The 22411-nt window shown below is 44.8% G+C and overlaps 1 protein-coding gene across 1 annotated transcript in view; it reads right to left on the bottom strand.

The window, feature by feature from the left end:
- Setbp1 (SET binding protein 1) overlaps nt 1-22411 on the bottom strand; it is a 336450-nt gene that overhangs the window by 97544 nt on the left and 216495 nt on the right. The window contains exon 4 of the mRNA XM_075968205.1: nt 8584-12034. Within this exon, the coding sequence (XP_075824320.1) occupies nt 8584-12034 (3451 nt within the window). The remainder of the gene's footprint in view (nt 1-8583; nt 12035-22411) is intronic.

The following is a 22411-nucleotide window of genomic DNA, read 5'->3' as shown; positions in this document are numbered from 1 at the left end:
TGTTTTTTATTGTCTTCTGTTTCCCCCTAATTGCTCTTTTCACTATACTATGTGATGAACGAATGAAGAGTTTACACTCATTTTTTATTTTTCATTATTTGTTGTTTTGTTGGAATAAAGACTGAAACTACCCTCAAACTCACAATGAAGCTAAGATGATCTTATGGTCATCTTGATCTTCTTGTCTCTACTCCTAACTATTAGAATTTGTCACATGCCACAAAATACAGTTTTGAAATGATTTTAAGTGTGAATAAACTTTACACAGTAGTAAAGAGCTCTGGAGGATCAGGAGAAGGTTTTGAGCATATAAAATGTTCAGGGACAGATGCATTTATCTGGGTATTCCTCTGTGTATCATGGTGTCACAACTGCTTTCCATGGCAGTACAAATAAAAAGTTTCAGGAGTTTTCAAATCGTCATTATCATTGTCACAATTCACCAGTTGTGGGGAATGGGTGGGGAATGGGAGCTGGCATATAATCCTTTTCATCTTTTTCTGCTCTAGAACCTTTTAGTTCTGTAGGCTACAAAGAGAGTGAAACCACAGTAAGGAGGACGCTGACCTTGTCCTTGTTTAGGTTTCCAGTTATCTAGGAACCCGCGAAAACAGCGGCATCACTACTCACTCATGAACTTTGCATCTGGATCTGATAAACAGCCTGCCAACCCACAAACACTTATGCACCTAATAAATAATTATAAACATTTATAAACATCTCTCTTGTCTTCTAGGCCATCAATATGCTCACGCAAACTATATCTTGCTACATCCTTTGTGGGCTCCTCCACTTCCGGCTCTCTACTGCATTTCTTAGGTCCCGTCTCTGGTCCCTCAGCTTTTCTCTAGCATTTCTGTATTCCTTCTTCCAGCTTCCATGATTTTCTCTCATCCAGTCTCTGTTTAAGGGAGACCACCCATCCTCTCTTCCATCTGCTTCTTCGTTCTCTACAATTTTCTTCTTTGGTTACTATCTAGCTCTGCAATGTACTGACAGCCTCTGAGTTAATGTTGGGCTCATTGCCTCACCAGAATGTTCACTTGCTATAATTTGGTTCATGTACCGTGAGTCTCCAGATTGCCTGGGACCAAAATATTAGAACAACCCTTTACTAGCTAGAAAGATAAAATGAGGGGCTGGAGAGTCAGCCCAGAGGTTAAGGTCCTTGTTCCTCTTAGAGAGGAACTGGGTTTTATTTTCAGAACCCACGTGATAGCTCACAACCATCTCTAACTCCAGTCCCAAGGAACACTGCAGTCCCAGGGAACACAATGTCATCTTCGGGCCACCATAGATATCAGGCAGGGAAGTAGAATGTGTAAGTATAGTCAGGCAAGCAGTCATACACATAGAATAATATAAAAAAAATCCCAAATACTTAGAAAAGAAAAGATAAAATGGATCAACACTGCTCTGTGTTAACGTTTTTGTTTGAACATTTGCTTGGGTAGTAATGTCTTTGTTATATTTATAATCTGGGATAGGGGGTAGTATTGTAGATACCATTCAAACAAGACAGGAGAAACTTGCAAAAACATGGGGATAGTACAAAGATTGGACAAATTCAGTCAGGACAGGTTGGGGAGAGGGACCAAGAAAGATAAAAATCTAATATCTTTCACAGGATTAAAAAGTAGTTCCTCACTTGCTACTTAATTAAATGTGAATCTGTAAACATGGGGAAAGACCCTTTGAGAGATGATCTTGGTCTTTTGTTATGTTATTTCCCATGATTCCAGAGCTACAGATTTAGACTTCAATGAAACAGAACTAAGCATCATGGTCCAATACTCTTTTGCTAAATCTTTGTACATATGGGCCCATTTTGGGGTCGCTCCTGCCAATACTCCCAACACCCTCCCCATTTCCCTTCTCCAAATGCTTCTTCTCTCCTTTAGGATGATTGTATAGCAATTTCCTCCTAAATTCTTCCATCTTGGAGGCTAGCTCCTTAAGACACAGGATGTTCTAAAGGGATATGAAGCATTCTACTTTGCTAGGAAGCTCTTTAAACTTGGGAAGGGGACAATTCAGAAGCTTGAGAAATTTCCTGAAACTGATCACATTCATTAGGCTTCCCCAAGCGTCTGTGAACAAGAAGGACTGCTGAGAGATGGTGTCCAACCAGGAGAGCTTCCTAGAAGAGACAGAGGCCAGCTTAGCTGCCTTGGAGAAGAGGCTCAGACCAATTACACTGCCCAGAAAAGCCAGTCTCCAACATGTGGAGTCCCAGGTGGTTCCAGGTTTCTCTATTTCATGAGTCACTATGCATTCTGGGGTAGGCTTTGTTGACACGGCTGTGTTCGAGTCATTTCTGCCTCTGCAAATAACATCTCACCCATAATCTTTACCATAACTCCAGTAAATCTCATTGATGAGATCACCAAGGTGGGATTTGGTGATAGTCTTACTTTGGTCTGTCCTCGGACTCCTAGTGAGATTGAATAGATGTGTTTGCTCATATATCACCAGGAATATGACTTCACCAAGAAACCCATCTCAGATGGGAAAGGAATATGCCCTCCCCTGACCTCTCCTTCCTCTAGTGAGAGCATAGAGTGGTCTCACATCAGGTGGACAGCCCCTGTTGTTATTTTGTTCTGTTCATACCGTTCCCCTGGAACTTTCGGTTTGCTTTACAACGGTGATGCCTTATAGTTGGTTCTTTTCCTCTTCTAAAGGAACCCCTGACCCATAAACTCCCTGGTAGCAAAACTTTTGAGCTAATCATTTTAAAATTGTTCCTAGAATTATACCAAAATGTATAGTGCATTCTTTTTTTCCTCTTTTTCATTTTTCAAGACAGAGCTTTTTTTCATAGCTCTGGTTGTCCTGAAACTCTGTAGAGGAAGCTGGCCTCAAGCTCAGAGATCCACCTGCCTCTGCCTCCTAAGCGCTGATATAAAGGCATGTGTCACCACTGCCCAGTGCATTCTGAGCACTAAACACTGTTTTCTTGTCTTAGCCATTTCCCTAGAGACTTTGTCCATCCGCATTAAATGCTAGGTGTCTCAATGCCAGGCCATAGTCCCAGCAAATCTTCAATCCTACTTGCTCACGTACACGAGGAAAAGGTCTTGCTTTAGAGTCTTCGAGCGGCTGCTTCTCTTGTCTTTGGAAGGCGCACTGTACTGATTTCTCTAGCCAACAAGGGCTCCATGGGGCTTTAATGCCATGTCTATGGCTATTTTAACTTCTTTGTGCCCACACGTGGGTCTGCATAACTCCCTAATCCCACAACCTATGCATAAAACTTCTGACAGGACAGGAGTGTGTTTGCCAACTGTGGGAAGATAAATAGCCCAGGGACATCATGTTCTCAGGGCACCATTGCTGCCTGATTGCCGGGCTACAAAAGAGATGTTATGTACCTAAGTTTTGTTTTTATTAATTTTTGCCAGTAAGTTATATTATAATATTAAATTTGATCAATTTTTGGTTTTCAAAAAGGAACATTTAGGCAAAATCTTGGGAGGATAAATAAAATAAGTAGATGCAAGGGTAAAGACAGGGAAATGAAATAAAATGACTCTTATCAGGGTTGCTTCTACTCTGAAACATGTGTCCCCTGAGATGACCTGGGGACCAAACAATTAGATACACACCATTGGATAAGACACTTGATCTTTTTAAGTCTGTATACACAACAGCCAAACAAAGTGTTTAATCTCCATCAAGATTTTAAAATTCAGAGTCTAAACATTCTCTGTCTGTCCCCACATAATTGGTCACATTAGTGTGCCTTTGGCTTCAGCCTGCATCAGGAGCAAGCTCATTTGTCTGTGGAACCTGGGTGGGAGGAGCTTAACCTTTCTAAAGAGGTGAGGTCAAATGCCTAAAGTGAGGCTCATGGATTTATTCATGGACTCCATTGAAACTTCATTGAAGAGACAATGTTTTGGCTAATACTTTAGCAGTTTTTCTTCCAAACTGCCTGTTGCTGAGTTTGTGTTCATATTCAAATTTCACTGTAATAGACTTGAGAGTTTCAGAATCCTAGGCTGAAGCTTAGTCAGAACCTTTACTATCACAGGCCCACGTGAGAAGCTGAGGGAACAGAAGGAGGCCCAGTGAGGAGGTAGAGTAGGGGATGACACTGGACAGACACTGGCAATCCCATCCAAGCTATAGTACAGCTATTACTTAATTAATTTTTCATCTCTTCCTGCAGGAGGACATGCCGTTTAGTTTGGATTAAGGTAACGCAAATTATACTTCACCCGGTCTCCATTTATTACTGTCCTTTTTACGGTCTGCACTTCTTCCTCTCACAAGTGTCCTTCTCCCTCCCAAGCCTCTTCCTCAGTCCTCGCAGGCTTCTTTATAAGGCATTCCTGACATCTCGTCCACATGACCAGCTCCTTGTTCTGGATAACTGCTTGGAGGGGTTTTCGTGCTGCTCTGGCACGGGTACCCCTGTCTTGGCGGTGAGAGACAGCAGATTCTGCCTCCCCAAATGCCCTGCAGTGCTGATAAGAGGAGCTGGCCAAGAGCAAGACAGAAGCCACCAGGAGAAGTAGGGAGGGCCAGGCTCCGGGAAATCCAGTTACCTATGTGGGAGGATCCTGATATCTGGGAGGTGAACTCAGGAATAATTCTCAACCTCCATTCACCATGACGTTTGGGGATGAAGGCTGGCATTGGACCAAAAGGTACCCTATGTAAATAAACTGTTACTGATTTTCCATTATTTGAGAGGAGCCTAGAGAGCAGGTTCAGTTGTGATGTCTCACACATGGCAGAATTTTAGGTCAAAATATGCAAAGATTGTGAGTTCGAGACCAGCCTGGTCTACAAGAGCTAGTTCCAGGACAGGCTCCAAAGCCACAGAGAAACCCTGTCTCGAAAAACCAAAAAAAAAAAAAAAATGCAAAGGTTGATTCCATGCAATCTGAAGAAGAAGCATCTTGACTCACACAGAAGAATTCTTCCACCTCCTACAGGGACTCAACTTGGAAGGCACGTGGCAGAATTCTAACTATGTGTTGCTGACTCTGGACAGGTTTGCTCCTCTGGAAGCCTATGCGCACTAGGGGGACAGTGCTGCCTGGTGGCAGATAGACTCAAATACTGATAATTCCCAATCTGAGACTGTCTTTTCCTACTCTTTTTATGCATTTTTGACACAAATCAAGCACTTTAAAGAATGACGATTTAGCGGATAGCATACACCTATAATGTGGACCCAGAGAGTCACAGCCTTCTGAACTGAAGGTGTGGAGGGAGAGAAAGATGAAAAACAGAAAAGGACTTGCACAACTATAAGCTGAGCGTGTTGTGAGGGAGCTCGTGAGACAATGCAATCCTTGGCTGAGCCAGGGTATGGGGAATGAAGGATTTGCCAAGCAGGAAGGATGAAATGGAGTGTGCAACCGCTGCCTTTGCTAAATGGGGTCTCTAATTCCTTTCTCCATAATGGTAACGACTTACATTTATATGGTGCCTCTCAACAGCTCTGATCTCAGGGAGGGCGTAAAAACCCTCTTTCTGCTAAGCTCCTAAATCTGGTCCTCAGTAGGCTATAGAACAACAACTGTAGAGGGGCTGTATCTATTTTAGAGAAGAACTGCCCGTGTGAAATGGGACGTTCAGAGGGGGAGGAAATGAATCCAGCATAGAGTACCAAAGGGGGCAGGGAGGGAAGCTGCGGAAAGCGCGGGTGTTTCCCATCTTGAGTGTCTGTATTGTCCAGTTCAACCCAAACCTCCACTTGAATACAGTTTCCGGAAGCTCTTCATGGCTCCCATACTATCCCCTTCACCTCACCTGCTTCATAGCTTTTCATGGGACTTCACACATTTTTGAAATTTTCACATTAAGGAAGATGCCCGTTAGACAGTTTTCTGAGTATAGCCAAGGACAATTTTTTGCCTGATGCTTTGGGCTGCAGAAATAGAGAGGGCATTTGGGACACAGGCATGGACAGGTCAAGGGATGAAAGGGAAGAACTATTCCAAGATGAGCAGAGGCATCAAATATAAGTGACTTAGGCATAGAAGCCATCAGTGATTATGATTCATTAATGAGTTGGAGTGGGGGAGCATTAGTCAGATAACTAGCCAGAGATGGACACAAAGCAGTGGCAAAACGCCTCAGAAAACCACACCATGTTTAGAAGGGAACAATGAGGGACCCTTCACAAGTCAGAGACTACATGAAACAACAATTTATTCTTCCCTTCATTGTCTTCTTCCTCAATTGTCACGTGATCATTGGACAGCATCACCTTAGCAAAGGGAATGCCACTGGGGGACAGATGCGATCCGGAAGGCAATAGCGACACATGGGGACACTCAGCTTGGAACCAGGTCTGTGTTCTGGGCTTATCCCCAGTCAGTACATGAGCTGTGGTGGGACTTCACTGCCGTAGACCAAAGCCAGGCTTGCTTAGCAACAGAACGGACAGCTGTGTGACCGTGGACAGGTCAGACACTGCTCTCTATGAGTCCTGTGTTTATATTTCTCAATGAGAAATAATAGCATAGCATTAAGCATAACTTATGTGAAAAACCAGAATCTAAAATACTCCAAAACACAAATCATTTTAAATACCAATATGACACAATTAGAAAAATCTCATACTATAAATGCAATTTCCCACCAAAAATTCCTTAAAAGGTTATATTAAATTATTTTCAGGCTATGTGTATATGCTACATATGAAGTATATATAAAGTTTTTGTTTAGACCTCATTCTTATCCCCAAGATGTATCATTATTTAAATGCAAATATTTGAAAATAAAAAAAACCCTGAAATTTAAAATATTCTGGTCTCAAGCATTTTGGATAAACAATACTTAATGTGTATCTATATGCTAGGACTGCATACAACATTCTATCAAGGAATGTATAGAAAACAACTTCAGGGACTCAAATCACATTATTCACAAGGATTCTGGTTCTCTTCTTTGAGTGACAGATGAGTAGATCAGTGCTATACTGCTGGAAGATACGAACATTCTCCATGTCCATGGTTGATACTGTACCCCATGTCACATGGGCTCCATTTAGGCTCTTCAAGAAACCGGGTACCTTCAAAGAAGTCTCTGAATGAGAAATGGCAAAGCAGAGGTGCTCTTTGCATGCAGGATATATGGACCATTGGAACCTTCATCATTGTCACAGAATCCAGGTTAACTATGAATTTTCTCCTTTCATGAAGAAGACAATCTACTACTACAATAACTCACAGACAGAAACCTGACGCAATCATTAGTCAGTTCTAACTGAGAGTTGTTGGTCTAGAAAGAATATGTCATTCTTTTTGAATAGAATGTTTTCACAGTCACTAACTGTGGACTCCCCAGGAAGGCAGAGGGCAAGTGAGATTCATGCACCATAAACAGAGAGAACATATTATATCCACATCTTCACAGTGTGCAATGAGTTCTTTAAAACCAGCGTTTGGCCAGAGTTTTTCACACCATTTGGGGACAAGAGAATATTGCCTGCAAGATATTCTTTTAATCTCTTTCATTTCTCATTAAAGATATTTCTACTATTTTCCAAGTAATTACGTACTCTTCAGAGTCTTAACATTTATGTACTATACAAACAGGGAAGCATGGATATGTTTGCCAAATTGTAAAACTCCATGGCAGGAAAGGATTTGTGTGGACTGGGAGGGTTAGCAAAGAGATTCTGCCAGTAACTGACAGAGAGTGAGATTTTTCTTGTAGCAATGAACATATTCGTTTAGACATTGGTGAGCAAAAATCCCAGTTTAGTGGGTGTGCTAGAAATCACAGGGATATGGCTCCGTTTATAAAGGAGGGACAAAGTACCTTTCTCCAAGCCTCTTCCATTTAGTACGTGGAAGCAAGATTGTGAATGTTGTCTAGGTTTCACTTTGGGATCCTGACTGGGGCAGCTTGTCCAAAGCTCTTGGTGAAGAATCCGTAATATGGTTTAGGACTGGGGCTCCCTGATTGGTTAGACCTCAGGATTCTCTGATCATTAGCTTCCAATCACTTTGTGGTAGACTTAAGACAGGTGACTTCTACCGACGGCATGGTATATGCACTCAATGCCACTCTTTCAGCCTTGGCATTCTTAAGATTTTGTTGGTAGTCTAGTGGGTTTTAGAGCCTCAAACTGTACCTTGTAATTAGGATCTTTACTACAAAGTACAACTGTAAACTAGGCAACGGTGGCACACGGCTTTAGTCCCAGCACTTGGGTGGCAAAGGCAGAAGGATCTCTGAGTTCTAAGCTGACCTGGACTACGGAGTGAGTTCCAGGACAGTAAGGGCTACACAGAGAAAACCCTGTCCCAAAAAACTGAACCAAACCAAAACAGCAAGAACAAAAGGACAATCGTATCACTTATGTCTGTCACTTGGATAATTACTAAGGCTGTCTCTCGGCATTGGCTTTGGGGGAAGAGAAAGCCAATGCCATGTAAACAGTATATGGAATACAAAGCATATTCAAATATGCAAGGTGACCTATTTGCATTTAGCTCCGCCCCTTTTGTAAAACAGTGAATGCTAGGTGCCCAACATGACTGGTGTTCACATTGCAAAGGCCAGGACTTAAGCAACTGGGCAAACCAAGTCTCGAGAAAACTGTGGTCTTACCTGGAGACATGGAGGACTCAAAGGAACTTCTCTCCTTGCGGCTCATCTTGAAGGCTTGGATGTCCTTTTCCCTGTACGTCCCAAAGCCTTCGAAGCTCCTCCTCTTGCTCCCACACAGGTCACTCTCCCACTTGTCACCGGAAGGATTCATTTCGCTGAACACATCTAGACTCTCCGCTCTTGTGCCGCTGCCGTCCCCGCCAGAGTACCTTTTAGCACACGAGTCCACGGGCTCGCTGCTCAAGTCTCCTTTGTCCTTAGCCTGTGTCCAATGCTGGGCATCAGAAAGTGACAGGGTGGACAGGGTGTCCACTTCAAAGCTGCCCTTTGAAACCTTGTGGCCGGTGTCACCATGCTGGTGCTTCTGTCTCTCCTTATGCTTGGTCTTCTCGCTCACCAACGGGAGCTCCTTATCTGCACTGCTCAGCCGCTCACTCAGGAGGTGGCTGGAGAAGCCTGTCGCTTTGCCTGCAAAGAGACCACTCAGATTGTCGTGGGTCCCTAGGATTCGGTCCTCCTTGTGCTTATGCTTGTGTTTATGTTTCCTCTTGTGGAGCCGACTGCTCGACAGGGCGGCCCCGCCCACCTTGGGAGGGTTCAGGGATGGCTGGATGTCACCGAGGCCTATGCCTACCGTTCCCTGCAAGTGTACTCCGTGCTTGGCTTTGTGTTTTGTTCCTCCAGACATCTTTACATGGGAACCTGTGTGGAACTGAGGTGGTGGCACCGTTGGCCTCATGAAGGGGGACGCTGCTCCAAGTGTGTGCGAAAGGTACAGAGGAGCTGGATACTGGCCGTAGTAACCGAGGTTCATCATAGGCATTGATGTGTAAGGCATTCCATAGGGTGCATAGTAACTTCCACTGGGAATAGGGTAGCTGAACCCCTGTAAAAAAGGCACCTTTGTCATGGTGTCATTGGTTTTTGCAGGCCTACCACGCTTCTTCTTTGACTTCAAATCTGAAGTCCTACGAAGATAGAGCAATGGGTCATACTGGATATATGGCACCGGGTAATAGTGATCAAAGTTGATCCTAAAGATGCTGGGGTACGGGTTCTCATGGTAAAAAGTGTAACCCCGGTGGGAAATCCTGAACACTTGAAATTTGGTGATGAGCTCTTCCAGCTCAGCCAGAAACTGGAGATCGTCGCGGTTCTGCAGGCTTTTCCTTTTCCTCTTGTGCTTTGGCTTCTTGAGGCTCTCGTGGGCCAGAAACGTGTCCACAATGAGATGCTTCTGCCGGTGGCCGTGCCGGTTCTTTGTGCTGGTGTCGGACGGAATGGCCTCCGGGTTGTCCAGGGCACAGAAGTCGAAAGAGTACCTCCGTCGGGACTCTGAACTTTTCTCTGCTTGGTCAGAGGTGCTGTTGTTGTCTGTCCCAATGCCACTGTCGCTCGGGATGGTCTCCTCACTGTGGGACTCACTCACAGGGGACAAGGTGATCTCCTTCAGTGAGCTAATCTCGCAAAGGTGTGAAGGAGAGTTGGCCATCAGCCTGGGTGGAGACAGCTTCCAAGTTCCACTATGGATTCCCTTCTGGGTTTTGGTTGGAAGAGCACTGATGGGCTGGAGGTTTGGCATAGTTTTCAATTCTGAAAAATTGGTTTCAGTGCTGGCGGGGCTCAGGTTGCCATTGGACCCCCCTAACTGTGTTGAAAGGGGGTGCATAGCTGCTGGTGAAGAAGCCACAAGTGACTGAAAGTTGGAAGGCACGGCTGGGACATCCGGCTGGCTAGAAACAGGCCTGGGGTGCTTGATGGCTGTTTTAGGTTCTTCGGATGGGGGAGGCAGCTCTGTTCTTGGTTTCCTGCCCCTCTTCTTGCCAATGTAGATGGTCCCTCTCTTGCTGACATTAATCTGCTTGCCCAGTTTGCTTTCAATCGATGATGCTGCCCCAGGACTGGTCTCTGGGGGAGCTTTGGCCTTTAGGGCCACACTGCTGGAACAGGACAAGATCTGATTTAGAATGTTTTTCCTCTTGAGTGTCTTCATCTTATTGATGGTTTTGATGGTCTTCTTATCCAACACACCAAGCTTTCCAACCTTTTTGTGAAATTTCATCTCACTCATAGGTTTGTCCTCTCCCGGCACTAACTGGGCCAACTTAGCCAAATTGCGCCGCCTCTTTCGTTTCTTGGTGCCAGGAAACTCTCTGCTGATAGGACTAACTGGGCTAGTGGACGTCCCTTCATGGATGGTCTCCACCGTGAGCAGAGGCTGCTTCTTTGGTCGTCCCCGCTTCTTTTTCACTGGTGTGATGACAGTCAGACTATCCGTGTTGGTGTAGAGAGGGCTGGAAGGGGTTATGGGGTAAGCAGACGGTGGCTCCACCATCAGTTTGTCGGCAGTCGCTAGGACCGCCTCCCGCAGCATAGCTGGGGGTTTTGCTTTGCTACACCGCCTCTTTGCAGCAAACTTGGGGTGCTGGATTTCAGGCAGCTTTCCGGAGGGAGAGTGCTCTGTGCGCGTTGGTGACGTCATGATCATGGGTGGTTTCCTCTGCTTGGACACACCTCCAGGGACAGTTTTCTCAGTATTGCCACCTGTTTCCAGGCCAGCCGAGGGGGACTCATTCTCAATCATCTTTCCTAACTTGGGGACACGAGGCTCTTTCTTGCTTCCCTCCGAGTTGGAAAGGATCCTGTTAACGACTTCGCTGCTCATAGCAATCCCGGAAGCCAGTGCTTTCTCAGGGATGATTTTTTCTACCACAGCCTTAATGGACTGCCTCTTTTTCCTCTTATGGTTGGTTGGATCCAGAGAAGGTGTCTTTATGGGGATAGTAATCCGGACATGACTGGAATCATTTTCAGGAGTACTGACGGTGCTGATACCCTGCCGGCTCGGGGATCCCTCTTGAGCATTCTCTGCAGAGTAACCCTCTCTTTTCCCTTCTGCATTTTCAAATGCTTTCTGGGCACTTTTGACCCAATCCAAATCTGAGTTTGGTATGGTTTGACTGATCACATCTTTTTTATTGGACTTTTTCTTGCTACCTATAGTGGGTGGTTCAGGGAGCTCCTTTGTTCCTCCTCCATCTTGATCTCCCAGTGGCTGGAGTCCATTGCACTCAGCAGAGTTGCTAGTGGGAGCTGGGGAGCTGTGGCTGCTGGGAGATGGTACCACATTCCCCAAGAGAAGATCTTTGCTGCTGCTGGACAACTGACTCCGGGTGTTCCCTGTATTGCCTTTCTTACTCTGGGCCTTTGCAAAGGAAGCCACGGGTTCAAGAGCTGGGATCTTGCTGGTGCTTGCAGTGTCTCGGCCAGACTCTGGACTGATGAAGCAATTCTGAGTGGCGGGTCCACTGTCAGAGTTGGTAGACCAGTCCATGTGGTTCTGGCTGCTGCTTTTTTGCTGGTGCTTTGGTTTTAAGGTGTCACTGGTGAAGCCCTGTGAGAGGCCTGGGTCATAGTGAAGCACTGAGTGTTTCTGGGGCCTCTCGTAAGCCTGAAGGTTGGCAGAGTGGGGAGGAAGAGAGAAACAAAAATGAGCGGGTTGGCACTCCTTAAAGTTTATTGTCTAGAAGCTTAATTATTTTAAAATTTGATAAGTGATTATGCTAATATTTTCTTAAACTTTAGACTGAGAGAGAGAGAGACAGAGAGAGAGAGAAGTTTTTCTCAATTATGATACTAAAGATATAAGACACTGGATTTGGACATTAACAAGGATGCTTTTGGGACTGTCTTTCCCCTCTAAAGAACTTGGTTTCTGGAGAGATGGCTCAGCGGTTAAGAGCATTGCCTGCTCTTCCAAAGGTCCTGAGTTCAATTCCCAGCAACCACATGGTGGCTCACAACCATCTGTAATAGGGTCTGGTGCTCTCTTCTGGCCTTCAGACATACACACAGAAAGAATATTGTATACATAATAAATAAATATTTATAAAAAAAAAAAAAGAACTTGGTTTCAAAAAGTCTGAGAACTATATGGAAAGTGGATGGAGTCCACCCAAGGCTTCTGGGCTAGAATCTTATAAGGAGGACACTTAGGGACTGGAGAATCCAGCAGAGTCGGCAAGAGCCCGACCTCTCCCCCGTGTGCTCCTTTGCCTAATTCAGGCTGTCTCTTACTTGTCCCTGCTTTCCGTCAGATGTATAGCGTTCCTCTCTCCTGCTTCCCTGCTTGCTTTAGTGTGAACTGCACAGCGCAGGGCTCGGTATCTTTGAATGCAAGCTCCACTGAGTTCAGCAAGTGAAAGCAGCCCATGTCCAGAGCATGCGGAAGACACACGAGAGGAGAAACACGCAGGAAGGATCCCCATCTTTGTGAATGGGCATGCCCCTGGGTTTGAGGGCTAGCATGTGGTAGGAGCTGTGAGCTGCTATTAAACAGTCTTTAAGGAAAGTCTCCAGGAACACACTGTGATCCTTCCAAACCACCTTTCCTGTAGCCTGGCAATTGTATTTCCCCTACACAAATGGTAAACCTACAGGACAGATCAGTTTCCGATTTATTACAGAAGGGAGAAGATCAGTAGATTGAAGCAAACGTCTTGACTCATTCACTCTAAGAAAAGTACGGTGACTGACGTAGAAAATTTGGCAGTTTTATCCTGCAGTGTCTATCAGTCTAATATCTATATATCAGCCTCCTTTCTTATCTATTGTTTATCAATTGATCACCCATGCACTTACCTATATACTTTCTATTGTTTTATCCTATTGTCATCGATACTACAGATCTGAACGTTTCCGTTGAAACCATTCCTGATGATGCCCTTAAGACAAGGCACAGGTGGCCGGAGTTTGTAGGTAAAAGTCAGTGCCCTAACTCAGTGGCTCTTGCCTCCACTAACCCCAGGGATCTCCGGAGGAATACCTTGCCACTGCGACTTCGTGAACTCCTTTTTATCTTTATGTGGCCACGCTGTCTAGTTTTCCAAGTGTGATCGTCTCCCCATGTCAAGCCGATACACAACCAGGAAAAAAGTATGCTTTTGCTATCTTACAGTTTGCAGTATTGGCAGCAGCATCATCGATGTATACAGAGTTAACTGTCCCTGGATACTGTCTACTTGGGATTATTGCTATGGACATAAGATATACCCCAGTTTCTATAAAATACACAAATTTAAGATGGGGATAGAATATTAACTATCACTCATCTCCTATGAATCAGGGGTTTCATACTTCACCATTTTTGTTGTGGCCTGTCACTATACCCCAGGCTGAAGGGTGGACCAGGGATACTATGTTTTCTACTCTTTAAGGATGCTGGGTAACACATCCTGTGGCCTTTCTGAGAGTAAAATAAAGTAAGGTATGAATAATAGTGTTTTCAATCTGCGCACACAGGATTGGGGGGAGCCTGTCTTCTCCAGACTACTAGCTCGCCCATGCCTCCAGCTCTGGAATTAGAGTCCACACATGAATGGGTTTTGTGATGAAGTTGAGGGCTGGAAACTTGGTCTGTGACCCTCGCCAAGTGTTCTAGGCTCTCACATCAGATCCTTAGCCCAAGCAGAGTCCACAATGAACACTTTCTTCTTGCAGCACGGTCTCAACAACGTCTCTCACCCTTGGAGAAATACCCCGGCTTCGAGCTTTTTGTAACACGCACGTCACCTTTGCTGCACTAGCTGTCGCTAATTTTTGTATGTTTGATTTGTATGATAATTGAATTACATGCCCACTTCCCTTTCTAGCTTATTACATATCAACAAGGTGCCGATCACAATGCCTCCGCACACAGCAGGCCCTCAATAAACATTTACTGAATGAATGGAAGAATGTGCATTTTATTATGGATATTTCATTTTGTCAATGAAGAGATTAATGTGCGAGGCGCTGCAGCATATTGCTTGCAAACACGGCTACCACCTCAAACACAATTACACCCAATTTCCTTCACTCTCTCTTCTGCATGTTCCGCTGCCTTCCATAAAACACATCCGCACAGTCCTTACAATGCCCTGTGGTATTTAATCCATATGCACTCCTGTCTCTTTCTCAAAGGCAGTAAAGATTTTGGGGTAAAAGCAAGCAAGCAAGCAAACAGACAGACAAATAAGCAAACACACAAATCTCCCATCTTTTCATGTATCATATACTTCCCAGGGCATACTGCAAAGCCAAGTAAACAAAATTGTTTACGAGTGTATTTTGAACTAAAAAAGAAAGAGAAGAGGGAACGGAAGGATAGCTCAATGGCTAAGCATGCTTGCTGGGTAAGGTGGCTCACAAACTGCCTGTAACTCTAGCTGCAGGGAAGCTGACACCTCTTTCTGCCCTTCATAGGCACTGGTGACATACAGCGATTCACACGCTCAAATAAAAATAAGTACAAAATAAAATATAAATTAACTATTAGCTGAGGTTCCTATTATAATGGCAAAATATATAGCTCCACAATACATCATTCATCTTTTCTTTCATGATGGTTCACAGTGAAACTGGAGGGCTGAGATACATTCGGTGATGCCCAAACAAAAATAAAACACCCTTCCTCTCAACTTATGGCCTAAGTTTCTGGCAAGATAAACCCCCATCCCCATTAAGGAGATTTGTATTGCTAGTTCTTTCTTAAATGTTGTTGCTTGCTTCCAGTTTGCTCTACTATGGGGGAGGGTCTGCACCTAAAAAGATAGGGGCTCCAGTGTGGCAGAAACGCCTGGGCCTGGAATCTTGTAGGCAGGGACCTGCTAAAGGTCATGCACAGTGTTCCACTGGACCACAGCCTAGCCCACTTTTCAGACCATTTCACAGGTAGTTTCTTTCAAGGTAGGTTCAACCTTCAAAGACGAGGATGGACAAAGGGATGGTAAGGGATCTGGAGTAGTGGGGATGATACTAAAACCCCTCACTTCCTGGGGCTGTGGACAAGGAGCAGAGAAGCAGGGTGTACCAAGAAAGGGCACTTGATAAAGTGTCTGAGAAGGCCTCCTACTGTTCTGATGGTTATATGGAGCGCATCCGCGGAGTACCGATACCTCCTCTGTCAGTCATAACATGACATATACACAAAAGCCCTAATATCTCCTGCACTGAGAACTGAGCCCTTACTCCACCCATACAGAGGTTGACAAAGCGCACTGCCAAAAGGAAGAAAAATGACTGTTCCCTCCCCCAATCTTTTATATAAATTATACATATTTAAAGTCTGTACAGGCCAACTTTCCTTTTTTAAAAAGTTTATTTCTTTTTTTAAGTCAATTACTTTAAAATTCTTTAAAAGTGGAAAGAAAATGAGTGCCTAAGCCTTATCTCACAATTATCTAAAGCTAATCTTTTCCTTTTCTTTTTTTTTACCCAAAGAAAAATATGGTGGATCAAAAAAAATTAAAACAGCATTCATAGAGACAGACTCCTCTTTGGGTAGTCTTTCTCCTTGCTGTTTCCGATGAATTTACTGTCTCTGAGATGTGCTGATTTACAGCACAGGGAGATAGGAAGCCACTGGAGAATCTTGATCTCTGAGCTTGACACTTGGTGCTTCTCCAGATGTGTGGTTGGGTCACTGTCTCAGAAGCACTTAAGGCAACAGTTATGAATCCAGACTGCTTGGCCCATTGCAGACCCACTAACTCACCGTCTCTGCAGGTGGGAGAAAGGAAGGGGTCCTCTAACAGCATCTCCAGATAATGTTGATGCACAAATTTAAACCCCACTGATCACACGTTTTAACACAGGCTCGCCTGTGGTTTCTATGACATTCACAGAACTTTCTAGGGGTAAGTATGCATAACAAACCATCATAGGCCTGTTAGGATATGCAATTTGGCAACATCGAACATTCCTGTTTTTCTCCACAAACTCAGCGACTTCCATGGCAAGAAACCCCAACAGTGTTTCTGATTTAGGGAGGAGTGTGTGCGGGGGGTGAGCTTTCTAGGAGGAAGAAAGTATTACCGTCCCAGAACGGAGAGCATGCAGGTGTGCATGACCTCCCATCCTGGGATTCTTATCCAGGCTAATCATTAGAGCTCTCAGGAGCCCTGACTTTTCATTTCTGGGGCTAGAAGCAAGTGCTTAAATTTGAGGAAGAGCCGAGTGAGGAGACAAGGAACCACAAACTGTCTGCTTAGATTAAAAGTGTCCTACGTTAGCTGTATGCTAAAATCACACAGGAAACATTGTGAAAAACAACATACCTGGCATCTACCTGGGGCAATTATGCCAACATTCTGGTGGTGAACCCGAATTACTAGCACTTCCTTCAAAGCTTTCAGGCAACCCCAATGAGCAGACAGAGTTCAGAACCCTGGATTATAGCAAAGACAGTACCTGGCTTAGGCACCAGGGAGATGCTAGTATTGCCAGGAGAATCTGATTCCAGTGGTTTCCAAACATGTTTCACAAAGTCCTTGAATTTCCCCAAAACATTTTTGAACTGTAGCCAGCGGATCTGGCAAGACACACACACACATGCACACACACACACACACACACATGCACACACACACACACATGCACACACACACACATGCACACACACACACACACACACACACACAACCTGCAGAGTCCACTAAGTGTTGTTCATATACACGTGTGTGAGGGCTATCCGGTTAGGGGCTTGTCCCTTGAGGACTGATTTCCTCTCTATCAGCAGTTATTAATTTCCGTCTTTGCCTAGAGGTTGTAGCTTGTGGGATTTCCCCTGTCTGCATTGGCATGTCAACTGGTATTGTTATTACGCAGGCAATAGTTTCTTTTCAATGCTCTCTTAAGTATATAAATTGGACCTGTCACCCTAGTGTCTGTGGGCTATCCTAAGAAGTCAACAGGGTATGATTCCCATCAGAGCAGTCCTTGGTGATTTGGGTGCCCTGAACGATATATTAACGCGTCCCTATCCCTGGAGGTGGAAAGAGCTCACACAAAGGCACAGGCTCTGACCGTAAGCTCCTCTGCGTACATTATCTTTTTGCATTATTGAAAATCACCACTCACTTGATTTTGGCTCTGATGAAATAACAAGTGCTGGCTACAATATTTCCATGAGGACAAGTGTAAGACTGAACTGACCCAACTCATCTCCTGCAGTTGTAGCAGACAACATGGGCTGTGAGTGGGGGTGGAGGGAATCCACACGGGCCTCCAGCTGTGCCCAGCTTTCTGTGCAGGAGAACTTTTTCTGGTGGAGAGAGGAAGGTGGAGACCAGGGCTGGAATTCAATAGGCAAATAAAACAAAGGTTAGACTTTAAGACTCAAGAGGAACCAGAAGTTTGAGGGGCTAGGCACACAGAGGGAACTATGTAGATAGGAATTCTAGAAACCTTACTAGGATTCCTGTTAGGTCTCTAGACAAATGTTAATACACACGCGAGAAAAAGAACCCAAATGCAATGCTCAGTTGAAGTTGACTATGACGTTCTGAGGTCACACAAAGCAGGGCGATGTTGAACTTGTTCTCAGCTTGTGGGGAGGCTTTAATGAAACGTCCGTATTTCCTATTTCCATCTTCAAAGTGACACTCTTTGCAACTACACTAACTCAGTTTCTCCTTGGGAAATTTTAAGAAGGATTATAAACAGGATCCTGATTTAACTGCCTACAAGAACAAAGGCTGAAACTCTTTAGAGAAAAACAACATGTAGACTCTGCATCATACAGGATGCATACAATATCTAGGACACAATAGGAGAGTTAGTAATGGGGGCCTGGGTGGGAGTTCAGTGGGCAAGAGGACCTGCAATCACAACCGTGGGAACCGGGTTCACATCTCCAGCACGCCCATAACACAGTGGGTGTGACCATGCTCACCCTTAGCTCCATGAATGAGCCAGGTAAAGGCAAGAAGACTGCTGGTTCACTGGCTCCCAGACGAGCTCTGGGCTCCCTGACTGATACTCTTTCAAAGGAATATGGCAGAAAATGAGAGAGCCTGATACCTGGACTTGCGCACACACACACACACACACACACACACACACACACACACACACATGCATACAATACACTATTGAATAAGCAAGGAGGTAGGCAAAAATGTCCCACCATTGGGAAAAGAAAAGTAGCCTAAAATCACCATTCCAAAACTGTTCGACTCTTTAAAGGAATGGCTGCATGGTCGCTGATAACCAGATGGGAAGCCTCAGCATAGCAATCACAAGAACAGGGAAACAGGCAGGTGTCAACTCTGCACCTGAATAAAGCTACAATGGAAGCATCAAGTAGGGGCCTCCCAGCTTCCAGCGCACTGCGGATGCTCAGTGAGCATGAAAAGAGCACAGGAGAAAGCATCTAAGTCGCGAGCTGGGGAGAGAATAATAGCAGTGCTTCACTCCAGCACTTCAGCAGCACGCGGAACATAAAGAGATCTAACAGCTTTAGAATATCAGAAGGAGGACAGAGGAGGGAAAGTGCATGCAATTCACGTCAGTCAGAAGGCAAAATAAACACAAACAGAAACCATATCTAGACATAGTGTAAAGAAACTGGTGCAAACTAAAGGTGTGGAGAAAATTTTAAAAGCAGCCGTATAAATCAGATAGGCAATTTGTAGCAAAGTGGAGAAAAACAGCAACAAAACCAAGGATGCCTGACTCCCATCAATGCAAAGCGAAAGACGGTGCATAAGATCTGATGAGCATATCAAGCAATCCTGCTTTGCCCAGTAAGTGTAAAATATTTCCACTGAAATATTTTGGGCAATGAAATGAGGAGGAATGGCCAGTGAATTCATACTTATGTTCGCAACATTATTTGCTGTCGGGGAATAACCAAACCATAAGAAGACGCCCGCTTGCTTCCTGGGATAGCTAAGATACAAAGGACAAACAGCAAGTGTAGGCAAGGATGTGAAACCCTTGACACTCTCATCCATTGCTCTAGGGAAGAGTGTCAAAAGGGTGAAAACATTGGGAAAATGTTCTGGCAATTTCTGTCAAGGCTAAATATACCGCATGATCCAACAATTCCATTCCAATTATTTACCTGAGAGACCAAAACAAGTATCTATAAATAGACTTTTATAAAACGCCGTAGCAGGTTATTCAGAGTTCTTAGTGCTCAGAATAGCTCAGAGGCCCATTAACATGAAAACAAACTAAATTCACAAATAAAAGGAAACAAGCAAAGATATATTTGACAAATAGGGTGGATATCTCCACCTCCACTTCACACCTCTCTCTCTCTCTCTCTCTCTCTCTCTCTCTCTCTCTCTCTCTCTCTCTCTCTCACACACACACACACACACACACACACACACACACACACACAGTCTCTTAGCAGGGAAGCAGACCTTTCTTTCCAGAGGTTTCTAACCCTAGCCTGAAACTCATCCTTATCTCCCTCCCCTGGCCCTCTTTCTTCCCAACACACAGGGGCAGCTGAATGAATTCATCCCTAAACAATAGGCCCTGACTCTAGGAGGCAGGTGCTGTGGTTTCTGCAGGCTGTTTGGTCCCTGTGCATGGGCTCTGACTCAGGCTAATAGGTGGCAAGGTAGAGGCTACCTCTACCGCAGCCACCAGTTCACCTTTCCGAAGGTAAGCCTGTAGCTTGACAAGAACCTGGCTCGCAAATCAAAGTGAGCGCTGCCCCACCTCCCCCGTAAATCATGTGTGATCCATCTGGGTAATGGCGCCTCCAGTGTAATTCCCTATTAAGAGGCTTTATCTGGAGAGATAAGCAGCTGGTTCCCCTGTCACTAATTGCTGTCTGCTGTGATTTTAAAACATCTGCACCATTGTGCTCTTCATTTTCATATTCTAATCACTGCGAAACTTGAAAAAGGTACATCATTGATTGTTTCTATGGGTTAATTAGTACACAGTCTCATTGTAGAGACAATTTAGAGGCAGCCAGAACCTCAATCAGGAAGTTTGTTTTAAAAATTAATAACATCAGCGTGAGACTTGAGGGACAGTCACATCAGACATCTATCGGGACAGTCTCAGGAGGGACGGGAGCCACTCTTTGTTGCCCTCTACAGAGGAGAGATGCCAACAGGGCATGAAGCAGGGCAGTTGAGATGGCAATAGAAAGATTGAGGGAACCCTGGACTGTGGCTCCCTAGCACAGTATGACCCCCTCTTGCCCCTCCCCCCACTATAGCTATCCCAAGTAGCCCTGGTTCCTTTTCCCTGCCAGTACAAATTGGTACTTTGCTGACAACAGTTTAAAATATTTAAAATGCATGGGACCCCAAACGACCAATTATACTTTAAGGTCTGTTCACTATCTTCTTTGTTCTACCTCAGTTATGGGAGGGACCACAGAGCAGAGGAGAGGGAGGACTATAAGCCAGTGCTCCTCAACACCAACTGCTTGGAATTCTGGGATTCACTTCAGGACTTTCTTAAAACTTGGATTCGGATTCTGCTAGTCTAGGGTGGGGCTAAGAGTCTGTATTTCTACCAAAGGACCACTACTAGTGATAAGCTATTCTTTCCTCAAGCAGTTGATTAGAGTTCACACTTCTGAAAGTCATGGAATAACAGAGAGGCTGCCACATACAGTGGGGGCGGTGTGTGTGTGTGTGTGTGTGTGTGTGTGTGTGTGTGTGTGTGTGTGTGAGAGAGAGAGAGAGAGAGAGAGAGAGAGAGAGAGAGAGAGAGATACTATAAACTGAATTAACCTCTTGATCTCTCACACAGAAATTTGCAGCAGTGTCTTTGGTCGTGGGGGAGTTGTAGGACCGGAAGCTAGTGAGTGTCCCAGCATCTTCCTCACAGCGGACATTATCATACAGCTCCCACCCTTAAACTACTTACTGTTCAGAACTAATGATCTTCCTCCAGCCTCACTGGAGATGACCTGGCAGCATGAGACAGGAGGGAGCTCACACCGGCACGAAGAATGCAGTTCTATCCATTTGCTAGTGCTTCCTTTTCTCTTTACAAGAGGCTTACCTATTCTACTGTGCACGTATGAGTGTTTTGTCTGTTTGTATGTGTACTGTGTGCCTGCCTGGTGCTCAGAGAAGTCAGAAGAGAGTGTCTGATTCTCTGAACTGGAGTTATAGCTGGTTGTCAAGCACCACGTGGGTACTGGGAAGCAAACATGGGTCCTCTGCAAGAGCAGCAAGTGCTCTTAACCTCCTAGCCATCTCTGCAGCCCCAGGTCTCTTGAGCCGAATGCTCTTTACTTTTTCTTTCATGAAACGTCACGATAAATAGGGGCAACAAGTAATCCGAAACCCAGGGTGGCTGGGGGTAAGCATGATATCTCAGCAAACCAAGAAAAAAATACATTGTGGCGTGAGTTCAATCTCCTGCTCTGTTTTTAGCAATTTTCAGACTCCATGGATCTGGATATGTTTTATTCTATTGTTAGATAAATGCAATTGGGTTTTTAATTATGTGACCTAAATAGTGTGTCTTGGCAGAGGAGGGGCTGGGGGAAGGGATGGCTAATAGTGAAGATGTTTGAAAAGGGCACCCACAAGCCTAGTAGTTTAGACACTTCCCAACAATATTCATAGTAAATATTTCTATTGGAACTATCCCATGCAGATTCTCCCAGAAGTCACAGACTGCCAAATAAAAAGCTAGGGCCAGGTATGGTGTACCCCTCGAGTTGCTGGTCAGAGGCGTCCCAGAGACAACCCATACCAAATAACAGGATATTGCCATAACTCTTGGTTTTGTGCCAGAACTTGATGGTAACCCCCTCCTGCTGGAGAAACTACACAGTATTGATAACAGGACATAGAGAAATCAAACTGGTGCTGCCCAAGAAGCTTCCTCCCTCTGGTAGCTTACACGGTATGAGGAAGTGCTCTATAGGCGTCTGAGGGGGAAGAGCCATCAAGTTTTATCCATCTACAAATCATGTGAGCAACAGTAAAAACTAACCTGGCAAGGTATGCCCATGGGTATAACAGTCATACAAATGCCGAGGGTAACTGACCACTTTCTGATTGGATATAAGTCT

The sequence above is a fragment of the Microtus pennsylvanicus genome, chromosome 4 (genome assembly GCF_037038515.1).
Source record: "Microtus pennsylvanicus isolate mMicPen1 chromosome 4, mMicPen1.hap1, whole genome shotgun sequence".
Classification (NCBI taxonomy): domain Eukaryota; kingdom Metazoa; phylum Chordata; class Mammalia; order Rodentia; family Cricetidae; genus Microtus; species Microtus pennsylvanicus.
The sequence above is the reverse complement of the archived record's forward strand: the minus strand, read 5'-3'. Positions and strand labels throughout refer to the sequence as shown.